This window comes from Bombus terrestris, chromosome 11 (genome assembly GCF_910591885.1).
Source record: "Bombus terrestris chromosome 11, iyBomTerr1.2, whole genome shotgun sequence".
Taxonomy (NCBI): Eukaryota; Metazoa; Arthropoda; class Insecta; order Hymenoptera; family Apidae; genus Bombus; species Bombus terrestris.
The window spans coordinates 5,447,396-5,460,639 of record NC_063279.1 but is presented as its reverse complement, the minus strand read 5'-3'; the positions used below and the strand labels follow the sequence as shown (position 1 = coordinate 5,460,639).

General features: G+C 28.4%; 1 protein-coding gene across 4 annotated transcripts; it reads left to right on the top strand.

The window, feature by feature from the left end:
• The first annotated feature begins 296 nt into the window (after window positions 1-296).
• Window positions 297-13,007, top strand: LOC100650609 (ubiquitin carboxyl-terminal hydrolase 7). 4 transcript variants are annotated; one of them, XM_012313461.3, is made up of 18 exons: window positions 297-806; window positions 1,920-2,018; window positions 2,364-2,636; window positions 2,743-2,861; window positions 3,142-3,276; window positions 3,551-3,745; window positions 3,817-3,988; window positions 4,086-4,278; window positions 4,375-4,528; window positions 4,679-4,873; window positions 7,501-7,722; window positions 8,005-8,299; window positions 8,454-8,673; window positions 8,748-8,915; window positions 9,008-9,512; window positions 9,609-9,680; window positions 9,742-9,841; window positions 10,025-13,007. In XM_012313461.3, the coding sequence occupies exons 1-18, from the start codon at window positions 713-715 to the stop codon at window positions 10,147-10,149; spliced, it is 3,336 nt and encodes a 1,111-aa protein (XP_012168851.1). In that variant the 5' UTR covers window positions 297-712; the 3' UTR covers window positions 10,150-13,007. The 4 variants fall into 4 exon arrangements, with proteins under 4 accessions (XP_012168851.1, XP_012168854.1, XP_012168852.1 ...); XM_012313464.3 differs by having other exon boundaries at window positions 562-806; window positions 9,748-9,841; window positions 10,046-13,007; XM_012313462.3 differs by having other exon boundaries at window positions 562-806; window positions 9,748-9,841.
• The last annotated feature ends 237 nt before the right edge of the window (window positions 13,008-13,244 follow it).

The following is a 13,244-nucleotide window of genomic DNA, read 5'->3' as shown; positions in this document are numbered from 1 at the left end:
ATCGTCCTGCTTCGTCCGTGAAAAGATCAGCTGAGTGTATCAGTGATCAGGTTAAAAAGCTGGAAACACTGTACGAAAGATTTGGTTGTAAAGGTGATCGTTGCCAGAGGCTGGATGAAATAGTAAGATCGAAATATAGTAGATTGGTGGTTTGCAAGAAGTACGTAAGTTTGACGATTAGTAGCGCGCCGGTCCCGCGGTGCGGAAACCGTTTCTCGGATCGGTCGAGAAAGAGCGAGGTGGTACAAAGTGAAAAGTGCGAGGAAGATAGATTCGAGAATAAGGAGAGAAATAGTCGTGGCGACAAGAGCAGAGACAACGTAGAAATTACGAGGATATCTCGCAAGGGTGGAATATATGCTGTGGGCGTCCCCCGAAAAAGCGGGGGCACTTGAGAGCTGCAGAAATTGGTCTCATCGCAAGTAAATATCAACCATTGTCGAGTGGCAAAAGGACGTCGTTCTCGAGTCGTAGTAGTGACGCGAGCCCGGTTGCAATTGGAATCGAACAACTAAATCAGCAACATTCGCTCGAGCAAAAATCTTCCGTCCCTGACGAGAATAATCAGCCCGTCGAACGACAACAGTCCATTTTTACTCGAAACTCGTCTGCAGTTGCATCAGTTAAATTAACTTCAGAAGTAACCTCGACGGCGGAAGCCGCCTCCGAGGTTCCCGGCGCAATCAAGACGACCATCAATATCGGCATTGCGATGAACCACGTTAACGATCAGGAAAATCTTAAACAGCTCAACCTGGCACCGGTTCAGGTCAATGAAGTCGAGGAAATGGATACACAAGAAGGAGGTACGGGTTACCTTCATCTGTTTCACTTCATTGAAATTTTTCTAGTTTTTTCTATTAGTTTCATATGTTTTGATTTTTGCCATTAAAGGTTATGGGAAATTATTTCGAACTTTATATGTTGATACGAACATTTTACAGTGAACTTTTTTACGCTTGTACGTATTTTAGTCATAAATAGCGTTAATTAGAATATAAGATAAAAGTTATGTTGGTTTTAGAGTTAAAAATATGTGACATATTTATATGATTTCGATAATTTGTGTTATATTATGCTACATTTGAGATAGTTTTGATTCTATACTACTTGATTAGTTTGTTGCATAGTCATGCAGTTTATATATTCAAAAAGAATTAAAGTGTGTTGATGTTTATTAAAATTTTCATTATAGCAATGGGATATGTATCTAATATATATGTATAATACGTAACACACACACGCGCGTGCGCGCGCGCGCACACACACACACACACACACACACAGAGAGAGAGACGCGCGCGCGCGCGCGCATGACAATATAGTATGTATGTTGTATATAATCACGCAAATTATATTAACTTAACAAAGAAAAGTAAGATTCTAAATATATTTTAAATGTACTATTATTTTTTGTTTCTTTACATATCTATATAAATACTTTAAACACTTAATGTTAAGTTAGTGAATGTATATATATTCTTTTTAACAACTTATAAATATATAGTTATAAGCAGATCTTCATTTGATGAAAACATTCATTTGTTTTCTAATTATGACACAATGACTGGAATTTGACACAGCATTTTTCATCAAGTTTTATGTGTATAAATTATTACATGGATTTTCTGTAAATCACTTTTTTAAGTTTATTATAAAACATTAAGTAAATTTTTTATTTTTATATATTAGTGTTGTGGATAATCTACAATTCAAACAGCTCAAATATACAACATTCCTTTGATACTGTTTATATAATACAAAAATACTGTCAAAAATTTATATATTATATACAAAACAACGCATAATTCATTGTAAAATGTAATGTTATCCATCTAATTTATTGCTAAAATTATAAAAGCTTTTTTCAAAAAGCAGCTTTTAAAAATTTTGCAGTAATAGATGTCTTAACCTTTTAGAAACACCAAATGATGGTGGAGGAGATGGTAATGATACTAGTCCTATGAACGGAGAATCAGAATTAGCTTGTATAGTTCAAGATCAAGAAATGGAGGAAGGTAGGAGAAAAATATTAAAAAGAAATTTATTTTATTGATGCCACCTTTCTTACAAACTAAACACAATATTAGCATTAAAATCTTAATAAAAGGCATAAATGTTTGCTAACAGTGACAGCTTACTTAAATTTTATGAGTAATTAAATTCGATTATCAATTAAAGGGAACTTAAAAATTGTGGTATATAGATACATATATTAAAAGTTGTTATAAAAGTTATAATAAGTTATAATGAATATAAGTTATAATAAGAATATTATAATGAGATGTAAGTTGTAATTATAAAAATTTAAATGCATATCATTAATTATCATTAATTATAAATCTCAATATCTTTTTATTTAGATGAAGCAAGATCAGAAGCAACATTTCGTTATACAGTGGAAAATCTTTCTAAAATGAAAGAAACCCAGTTGTCACCTCCATGTTATGTTCGTAATTTACCATGGAAAATAATGATAATGCCAAGGTCAAGTCAGACACAAGATAGAGCTCCTCAGAAATCTCTTGGTTTTTTTCTGCAATGTAATGGAGAAAGTGAATCGTCGTGGAGTTGTTATGCAGTTGCAGATCTTCGATTACTTTCTTGTAAGGAAGGACAGGAACCATTTAGTAGAAGTTAGTATATATTTTTATATACTAATATTTTATTTTTACTGAAGATTGTTTTGTTTCATTTAATTTTGAATTTAGTTAATATTATGATTCTGTATTCTTATTTTAGAAATTCAACATCTCTTCTATAGTAAAGAAAATGATTGGGGATTTAGTCATTTTATGACATGGCAGGATGTCCTGGATCCTGATAAAGGTTTTATTAAAGATGATTCTATTACACTTGAGGTTAGTGTGATATTAGATTTTTTTAATCAAAGAGTAATAAAAAATATTTTGTTTAATTTAATGTAAAAATTTATAGTTATTCATTACTTTTATTTTAGGCTATCTTCAATCAAAAATTTTTAAAAATTTCCAATTTTTTGGTTATGTTATAATTTAATTCTCTGAGGAGGTTTATGAAATATTATATAAATATTAAGTTTCGATCCATTTGTTTCATAAATATTTTCTGTAAACATACACGTTTATAGCTATTTTTATAACATTAATTTTTTTTAAATAGGTTCATGTCATGGCTGATGCTCCACATGGTGTCAGCTGGGATAGTAAAAAGCATACAGGATTTGTAGGCTTAAAAAATCAAGGTGCTACATGCTATATGAACTCTTTACTTCAAACTTTGTATTTTACGAATCAGGTAGGTTAATACATTTATTTCGAGTATTTCAAAACTTAAATATTAACTATAATTGTCATTTGTATCAGTATATGTTGTGTATATTATGTTAATACAAATTTCTAAAGAAACATTGATAATGATGGATATTATGAAATTATCAGATTAACAGAAGTAAAATAAATTTTGTTGTATTTTTTAAACTAGAAACTAATTAATATCCTTTATTTTCTAGATCTTAAACTTTTTGTGATTGTAATATAAATATTTAGGTATTTATCTTTTATATTTCTAGTTACGTAAAGCAGTTTACAAAATGCCAACAGAAAGTGATGATTCTAGCAAAAGTGTTGCTTTGGCTTTACAAAGGGTATTTCATGAATTACAGTTCTCTGATAAGCCAGTAGGTACAAAAAAATTAACCAAAAGCTTCGGTTGGGAAACATTGGATTCATTCATGCAACATGATGTACAAGAATTTTTACGAGTGGTAAGGAATTAATGTACAATAATCTGTAGTATTTTAAGCTTTATTTATCAATTTACTAATAATTGCTTTAGCTTTTAGACAAGTTGGAAAGTAAAATGAAAGGTACATGTGTAGAGGGTACAGTGCCAAAATTATTTGAAGGAAAGATGGTTTCATTTATCAAATGTAAAAATATTGATTACAAATCAACTAGAGTTGAAACTTTCTATGATATACAGTTAAATATAAAAGGAAAGAAAAATAGTAAGTATATGAAGAAATATTTCTTATTAAATACATACAAATTTCATGTTTTGCGTATTATTTATAAAATTTTATATTATGTAAAAATTAACTTTAGTTTATGAGTCTTTTAATGATTATGTGAGTACTGAAAGTCTGGATGGTGATAATAAATATGATGCGGGAGAGAATGGATTACAAGAGGCAGAAAAGGGTGTTATCTTTTCATCATTTCCACCAGTGCTGCATTTACATTTAATGCGATTTCAATATGATCCAGTTACAGATTGTTCTGTGAAATTTAATGATAGGTAAGAAATAACAAAAAAATTATAATCTTAATACATAGAATCTATTTTTCATAATATTTGCGATCTTTATGTATATATACATTAAATTTCATTAAGGTTTGAATTCTACGAAAAAATAAGCCTTGGCAAATATTTACAAAATAAAGAAGCAACAAGTGCAGATTATACATTGCATGCAGTCTTAGTACACAGTGGGGATAATCATGGTGGGCATTATGTTGTATTTATCAACCCAGCTGGTGATGGAAAAGTATGTGCATTTTTTATTCTAATTATTTTATTCTAATTTAGTTAGAAATAATCATGTATTTCTTTTAAACATAATCTCATTCTCTATTTAAATAATTTTAAATAATTATATGCAAATATCATTGATTGTGTATACTCAATTCTGAAACAGTGGTGCAAATTCGACGATGATGTCGTCTCAAGGTGTACGAAACAAGAAGCTATTGAACACAATTATGGTGGTCAAGATGAGGATATGTCTATAGCTGTGAAACATTGTACGAACGCCTATATGTTGGTGTACATAAGGGACTCTGAGCTGGAAAATGTCCTACAAGAAGTCAAGGAAGAGGATATACCTCAAGAGGTCAGAAACGTCCTACAAAGAGAGCTTTCCCAGGAGTTGAGCGACCATGAACGTGACAAAGACGCGACTGACTCAATCAAAGACTCACATACAGAGACTACGACTCTTCGTCCGTGCACGCAAAATTCTCGAAATCCAAATCTCTATATTCATGATTTTTGAAGAGATGGAAAGAGTTGCAAATTGGTTGAATTCTTTTCCAACAAAACTTCCCATTTCTTAAATATGTTTTGAGCTAATTAGCTCATAACATATAAAATCATCAAATTCATAAAACATTACATCAAGTTATATACAAGAATGAAATAAGTTTAATAACATAGGAACGTATTTGAATAGATTCAATATTTTGGATATGTGAATTAATCAGAAAATAATATCTACAAATTAAATTTAATAAATTAATATTTTTTTTAGCACCTATACATACATATATATATTTTCAAATATTTGTTATAAAATTTCTCTTAATATTTTTTAATAACCAGAAATTTATAGCGTTATCAGCTACAGGCTGTTATATCACCAAATGTTGATATTGTATACATTGTGTCCATTTTCAGGTACAGCATGTTGTATGTAATATGTCACTCTTATGTGACTTAAAAGTGTTACGCGCGCATTACTTTGCTGATATTTATTATATATTTAAAAAAGAAAGGAGAAGAGAAAATATTTCATTACATTATATTGAATTGATGTCTACATGCAAAGATATTTGGTTTGAAAATGACAGTTAATCAATATAAAATGTTGTATTACAGTTATCTAATATGTATATTATCAATAGATTTTTATTAGTTAATGTTATATAGAGATTTGTTTTATTCAAATGATCGTATTTTAATCTTTTTGACAGAGGATTTTTTTTGTATGGACGATTGAGTCATGTAAAAATTAGATCTTTGTTGATTCTTTTAATTTATTTTTCTCGTTACTTACAAATTTTATATTAATTATATATTAGTTGATTGAAGGTTAAACAGCTATAATTAATGTACGCGTTGCACTTCAGGTACTATACAAAAATTGAAATCGGGTTGGCATAAAATCTGATTATTAGGCTATTATCGTGGTGAGCCTTAGAATCAGTTTGAAATGTTTATTGTAATAAATATTGTATGATATTATACCTAAAAAAATAATTGTATTGTAGTATTCTAAAGCTTTGGGTAACAAATGCACAGACATATCGCAGAATAGGTTGAAATGTGTGAATAATTATAACAAAAGTACAGGCAAGAAAGACTTATTAGTTAATAGAGTGAGATAATTATTCAAAATCTGATTTAAAATAATGAGTTTTAACTCATGAAATAGATAATGCTGTGGGAAAAAGAGAAAATGAACAATAAGTAGGATTTATTAATGTCTGCTTCTTCCTTAATACGTCTTCTAAGGTGTATTTGTTATTTAATGAAGATCGTTTAGTGAGTGAGGTGAAATGTGATTTATATTATTAAATCTATGATTTTCATGAATTAACACTTTGAATCAACGTTAATAATAAAATTAGGATATTGAACCTTGTAATAAGGTCTGAATCAATTAATCGAGTCGTTAATTCATTAAATTTTGTCAATGTTCATAGTCAGTATGACCATCAACAGATGCTATCTATTTATTTGTTGTTACGTATTAATAAATAGAAAAAATTCAATGCCTCATGAACAAAGTGAATATTTCATAATAACTATAAAATACCTATATATATATATATATATATATATATATGTATGTATGTATAATATATAATATTTATATATATATATATATTAATATATATATATTATATAATATATACTTACTCTTTATCCTAAACATAAAATGAATGAAAAAATATAGAATAAACTGTTGAATGCTAGAGAATTTCAAACACTAAAAATCATATTAGTTAATTTGTTACCATTTTTACTTTTTACTTGTTAAAAATGTAGCTGTATTATTATTTAAAACATCCGCATGACAGTAATTCAATATGTAAAGCATCTCCACACTACTATAGTTATACATTACATTCTTTTTATTATTTAGCATAAATGATGGTCATGTATTTTTGTAAATATTCATAGCACACAGGTATGATAGTCTAAGATCTGCAAATATCAATTATTAACATTGTATAATTCTTGATTTCAAAGAAATATATAATATAACATTATGTTTTATATTTTAATCAAAATGTAGTAGACAAAACGAAGATAATAGAAAATTTATTTTATAGAACTATAAAACAAAAATTTCATAAATCATTATTTAGTTATTTAAAACATCATCCCTGTGTAAAAATTTATTAGTATTTTATATATTTTATATACTTTCTAATTGTTTGGATTAATTTGAAGTATGTTACATGAAACCATCATTTACAGCTGAATAATTTTCATTGTGTAATTGTTTGACTTAGTAGTCTGTATTGCGGCAGATGAACAAAATTAAAATTATATAAAGGACAAAACAAAATTCATTCTTTTGATGTTTCGAATACTATTTGTTCTCGAATCTCAAAAGCATGATACTAGCACACTGCTTTTCTAAAAGATTAAATTTTAGAAGACAGATGAGGAAAAATTACCAATGAGATGAATTTAGTACATATATGGATAATTTTAATTTTGTTGGTCTAGCTGGTGGAGAGGCTGCAAGAGGAGAAGAGGCTGGAACAAATACGAAGAAAGGAAAGAACAGAAGCATACTTATATATAACCGTCAACGTCCTTCTTGAGGATAATTTTGACGGTCACCAAGGGAATGACTTATATGATCCAGAGCATGCTTTGTATCGTGTATTTCGCGTACGTAAGCAGTGTACCTTGCACGAGTTTCTCGAATTGCTGAGTGATAGCTTGGTAAGTGTTGACAAATTTTTCATGCTATTACTCTCATCATATTGTATTAAAGTATGCTACTATCGATATTTTATTTTATCGATATTTTTAATTATTTGATATTGAAATATTGGTGTGACTTCATAATATGTGCTACTAATTGGTTATATATTATATTATTGTGATCATCTACGAACACGGTAGGTGATTAAAAAAATTGTACTTAAAAGTGAAACAACTATTTTATCAAATTGAAGGATTATAGAATTTAAATAATTAATTTTATGGGATTTTTTTCTACAGAAATATCCAATAGAACAAATTCGTTTATGGCCATTGAATGTGCGTTCAAACCAGACTTGTAGACCAATGCCAATTGAATTAGAAAATGACCTACAAAAATCTATTTACCAATGCGCGGAGAACCCAAATGTTTGGAACGTGTTTGTTGAACTTGTTCCTCCAGATTCTGATCTAACAGCATTACCACCTTTCGATAAGGACACCGATGTTCTGCTATTTTTTAAATTATACGATCCCAAAAATAAGAAGATTCATTACTGTGGACATCATTATATGCCTGTCACAGCTAAAGTCCGTAAGTTTCATTTTAAATAATTTCCTTTCCTTAATTTCATTTTTTACTATAATGTTATTGTCAGAGATTAAGAAACAAATTTATATAGTATAAAATATAATAGATTTATATCTTCATAACAGTGGAAAATAATTGTTATCACGGTTTTGTGCAGAGGAACTTATACCAATCTTAAATGAAAGAGCCGGTTTCCCACCTGATACAGAATTGGCTCTTTACGAAGAAATCAAACCAAACTTGGTAGAAAAGATAGACAACTTAACAGAACCATTAGAGAAAGTCCTTGAGGAATTAATGGATGGAGATATAATCGTTTTCCAAAAAGAGGGTGACAATCAAATGTATGAGCTTCCAACATGTAGAGAATACTTCAAGTAAGTTGAGAAACATTTGTAAAATTTGATATTTATACAAATATCTTTATACAAAAATTTTTGTTATATTTCAGAGACCTATTTCATAGAGTGGAAGTTACATTTTGTGATAAAATAATTCCTAATGATACTGGTTTTACAATGGAACTTTCATTAAGAATGACATACGACCAAATGGCAAGAGCTGTGGCACAGAGACTTGGTACAGATCCTTATCTTTTGCAATTCTTTAAATGTCAAACGTAAGAATATATATAATATATAACTTTATACAATTTTATATACTTTTATGCGTCTATATTATATATACAAATATTTTTTATTACATTTGCAGCTACAAAGATTCACCTGGTCATCCACTAAAATGCACATTTGAAGGTTCGTTGAAAGATTTGGTTTCTTATTGTAAACCTAAAGCAAAAAAGTTATATTATCAGCAACTTAGTATTAGAGTGAATGAACTCGAAAACAAAAAGCAGTTCAAATGTATATGGGTTGGTCCGTCTCTTAAAGAAGAGAAGGAAATTATTCTTTATCCTAACAAAAATGGAACAGTAGCAACATTGCTGGAAGAAGCTAAAAAACAAATAGAATTATCAGAAAACGGATCTGGAAAATTAAGGATATTAGAAATTAATTCTAGTAAACTTTCGCCTGGTCCAAGGGAAGATGTACCTTTAGATAATTTAAATACATCTGGCACAAAATTATACAGGATAGAAGAAATTCCAAATGATGAGTTAAATTTAGCAGAAGATGAAATGTTGGTTCCTGTTGCCCATTTCCATAAGGATATTTTTTCAACATTTGGTATTCCCTTTTTCTTTAAAATCAAACATGTAAGTGTATTAAAATATGAAAAGATGTTTTTCAAGTAAATATTTTAATTTCATAATTTTACATTGTTTATATTTTCGTCGTTTATATGCTTACAGGGTGAGCCTTTCCCAAAGATGAAAGAAAGACTATTGAAGAAGTTGGGGGTACAAGAAAAAGAATTTGAAAAGGTAGGCATCCTAATCTAATTTTATTTGATATTCTATGAGAATTCATAAAAAAACTTTGAAGTTTAAGTTCGCGGTGGTGACGATGGGTAAACCACACTTTATTATGGACTCGCCAGAGTACTGTATGGACCTTGCAGATTTCCGTATTCATCCAAATCAAAGTAAGTGTTCAAATAAAAAAGATACAAATAAAAAAAAAATACATACACTCACACACACATGCATATAAATACAAACGTCATAAATACAATAACGTTTTGATAGAAAATATTAAAATAGGTGAAGTAGCGAATAATTTTACAGTAAAACTTTAAATTGACGTTGATGAAAAATAAATTTTGTAGTTTATCCATTTTTAAACGCAGGCACATCGCCACTTAGGCCTTGGCTCGGCCTAGAACACGTCAACAAAGCGCCAAAGCGCTCTCGTATCAACTACCTCGAAAAGGCCATTAAAATTTACAATTAAATTTTCATCACACGAAGAAGAATGAAATTAGGCAGCCACTCATATAATTTATACGACTCTATAGTAAGAAAGCGACGTTTGACATAGGATGGTTGGAAATGCGTTTATGTATTCGGTTCTTCAACCAGATAGTGCGCGGTTTTAATATTATGATCATGTTAACAAAAGGTAAATCTACGCTTTGTATACGATGGATTAAGAGACTGTAATGAACATGCAATGATATTTTATACATCATGGAAGTTCTCCCTTTCGAATCGACAGGGATTTTACGTAATGGCTGGATCAATCATATATACTGATGATTGATTCCACTATATTGCAACAATGGATTCTATCTGTGAAATTTGTAAATATTTTGTCACTCAGTGACAGTTATTTAACAAATATTTTTGAAAGCAGTGTTTTTCATTGCTTTTATATCTATCAAGAGTAAGAATTTATTTAAAAGCATATTTTATTACTAAGTAAAAAAATGCTTTTGTGTCAAGAAACAGTAAGATATTTATAAATATAGCGCATTAGTTTAGAAAAGTATAATTTTTTTTTAAATCTCGGTTATTTGATCCTGCCATGTAAAATCTTTGTAGCTGAATATAATGAGACCCAAAGAAACATTATGTACTGTTCTACGTGATGTAATACTTAACGCCCATTATCACAAAAGAATTGTCTACATATTCCTGTTTTATATTATATTCAGGATGTTTGAAACGCAGGCATACAATTACTTTTTATAACCTGCTTCATATTTCTTCGCAAAATAGCAAAACATTAACATCTTGTTTATAGATTCGTTGCTTATTATACTTTAATTGAAGGGGAATGTAATTAAATAGTACGAAATTGTTGCATAACAAAAATTATTATAAAATACTTACAAGATAATTCATAAATAAAATTTTCGATTTGCTTTCCAAACACCCTGGATCTTTTTATGTTTGAGTATATTCTTTTTTGTGTGTGTTCTCTACATCTTTTCCTATATATTTTACTGGGATTCTATGAAATTTGCAAATATCTAACAGTAGACTAACATATTAATGAAGCAGTTTCAATTAAAATAACAAAAAACTGAAAAAGAATGCATCAAATGTGGTGAATGTTGAATTCACTCTGTGCTATGAGCATAACTATATGGAATGCATTGGAAGATAAAAGTTGTTGTTTAAAGAAAAGTGTTATTTCACCATTTCATTAATTAAGCCTTTGTTTTTGTTTTATTAAACATTTCATAGCTTTGTTCTTTTTTTTTTATTCTTTGCATACACTCTACGCACGATAACTTGCCACGATATTATTACTAGATCTCTTATTATTTATGAATCATCTTTTATTCAACATTTTCTCCTCTCTTAACTGTGATTATAGTCTTTCTTCGAAACGTTTAAATCCATGGCTCCACAATACCTAAGAATGTTACTAAATGTTGAAAAAAGATGGAGCAATTTATTCAATTTATTTAATAAATAAATCTTTTTCTAAGAGAATAGTTTGTTGCAATTATTAAAAAATAAAGAAAGGAAAGAGTTTTAAACTTTAAAAGAACTCTTTAAATAGGTCAAGTTAATGATTTTAATTCGAGCTAATTAGCTGTTAGTCTATTAGAATAATAAATTGCTGCAGTTCAATTGGAGCGGTAATTTATATCGATTGAGTATATAATTTAAAGAAATACGTCAAATGTAGCTCTTACAATGAGTATGTATTATTCACGATGTCACATGTTTTCTAGAGCGTATTTCAACATCGACGAATAATTACTATGAATCGATAATACATAAGAAATTTATGCGATGTGCAGTAATATTTACGAAGACTGGACATGCTAATTGTGAAGATTGCAATATTTTGTAAACCTAAACGTGATTGTACAGCTAGTTTGACTAACTACAGCCGTAATTTTAATCATGTATATGCTTGCAAATGTTTCGTTATAAACATGCAACTTGCAGTCACTTATTTTTGTTTTCGAAAATAATTTTAATATATGTTCTGTTAAAAAAATATAGACAGAAATTCTTAAATAACACATTTCATTACGTGATTTTGAAATGAACTTTCTTTGTTCTCTTTTTCTTTTTATTTCTTTTTCAATTCATAAGATTATTAGAATCATGTAAAGATAAGACACTAAAAGGAAGTACATATTTTTTAAACATTGGAAAAATTGAAAACTTCATTTTTCTTTTAATTAAATTATATACAAAAACTTAATGTTTAATTTTTTGTAAAAATATTAGTATTCATAACTGGTTTTCCTGAAAAAAGTAAAGCGAAAGTTTTGATCGAAGGATGTCATGAATAGAGCATATGTATTTACCTGGAAACATATGTATTCATTATGAAAATATGAATTACACATTTTACTAAATATAAATATCAATTCCGTATATTAGTTGTATACATATACATTTTATTGTTATGTTCCTCAATGAATACTAACAATAACAATGATTTTAAAGTTGGAGATAGTATGAATATCACTTATGACGATGTTGATAGTATCTATGTATTTTTTGCACTAAATCATATGAAAGTTATATTTGAAAAGAATTATTTAAGTTATTGTATTATAATAAAAAAGAGAAAAGCAAACGAAAAAAAATATCAAATTTACATGTAACAAATAATCCGCGAAAATATGCACTTCTGATATATAATATAATGCTTGTAATTAATTGTAATGCTGTTTCTGTTTTTGTACAGCTAATATTGTAGCAGCTGCTCAATTGTGATTGTAAAGTTCATCAATAATTTTTCACTAATTTTTTTCTAAGCAAATAAAAAGCAAAATACACACAATAAACGAGACTATACAGAATGCATAAACAAGATAATAAATAAGAAAAAGAACATTTTATGAATTTATTTGATTATCTTACTTCACATGGTTTCAGTGTGACATATTTCAATTCGTTTTTCTTCATACATTTATTTTAATATTACTTTCATCTAAGAATTGAAATAATATTTATATTAGAACAATGTTATTGTTCAACATTATATTAACTTATTTAAAATTATATAATGATACTAAGTACGAAATACTTGATTAGAAAATTACATTACAAGAAAAATTCATTGTTGAGATA